At 42.1% G+C, this 732-nt stretch overlaps 2 protein-coding genes across 2 annotated transcripts in view; both read right to left on the bottom strand.

Annotated features, from left to right (window-relative positions):
* LOC131885414 (uncharacterized) overlaps positions 1–148 on the bottom strand; it is a gene marked incomplete at its 3' end in the record, with an annotated part of 5,460 nt that extends 5,312 nt beyond the window's left edge. Inside the window, 1 exon segment of the mRNA XM_059233445.1 lies at positions 60–148.
* Positions 27–732, bottom strand: part of LOC131885416 (uncharacterized) — a 25,120-nt gene continuing 24,414 nt past the window's right edge. Inside the window, exon 4 of the mRNA XM_059233446.1 lies at positions 27–154. Within this exon, the coding sequence (XP_059089429.1) occupies positions 56–154 (99 nt within the window). The 3' untranslated portion in view covers positions 27–55. The remainder of the gene's footprint in view (positions 155–732) is intronic.

The raw sequence follows: 732 nt of genomic DNA, 5'->3' as shown, positions 1-732 counted from the left end.
ACTACTACTACTTGTAGAACTGTACGTACACTGTACAATTATGACCAAGTTTCACTCACTGATATGAAATATTGATCCTCGAGTCCCCGGAGTAGGTATTGTCGCCCACAGTGAGCAACTCGATCGTGTTGTCTTGATGTCGGAGCCAAGAGACCTGGAACAAAATCAATGGTGACAATTTTGGCCTACATTCAAGGAATAGCTCGGTTTGCCAACTCGAATTCGTTGGTAGACCAAATATCATGTAAAGATTGAAAGGTAATAAATAGATGACTTATAACCTTTCATTTTAATGGTACTGGGGATTACAGTCCCCCGTCGCGGTTAAGAAAGCCAGTGAAAGACCAAATCAAAGAATAAAACCGTTCTTATATTACCGACCGGGGATTGTCCAACCAGATGTCTTGGTCGTATCCTTCAAAATGCATCTCACTCTGAGGCAACCACGTTCTTCCAGCATGTTGAACCACCAAAAAATGGCTGAGGTGAAATCATGGGCCATTTGTTATTGACCCCGACGAGACGTTATTGAAAAGTCGAATTGTCGGGTGTCCTTTTGTGATGGGCAAATTATACCGATTGCAATTGGTTGATAACGTTAAAGAGCGAACGAATGACCTTGACGGGATATTAGCTTCTTTGGCCGAGGAGTTAGACCATATTTTCATTTAAGTGCTCTCCCATTTGGCTCAAACTTTTTGGTTGTGTGAGTTCCAGCAATCTCAAAATAGG

Source organism: Tigriopus californicus, chromosome 8 (assembly GCF_007210705.1).
Source record: "Tigriopus californicus strain San Diego chromosome 8, Tcal_SD_v2.1, whole genome shotgun sequence".
Classification (NCBI taxonomy): Eukaryota; Metazoa; Arthropoda; class Copepoda; order Harpacticoida; family Harpacticidae; genus Tigriopus; species Tigriopus californicus.
Note: the sequence above shows the minus strand (reverse complement) of the source record. Positions and strands in the feature narration are given on the sequence as shown.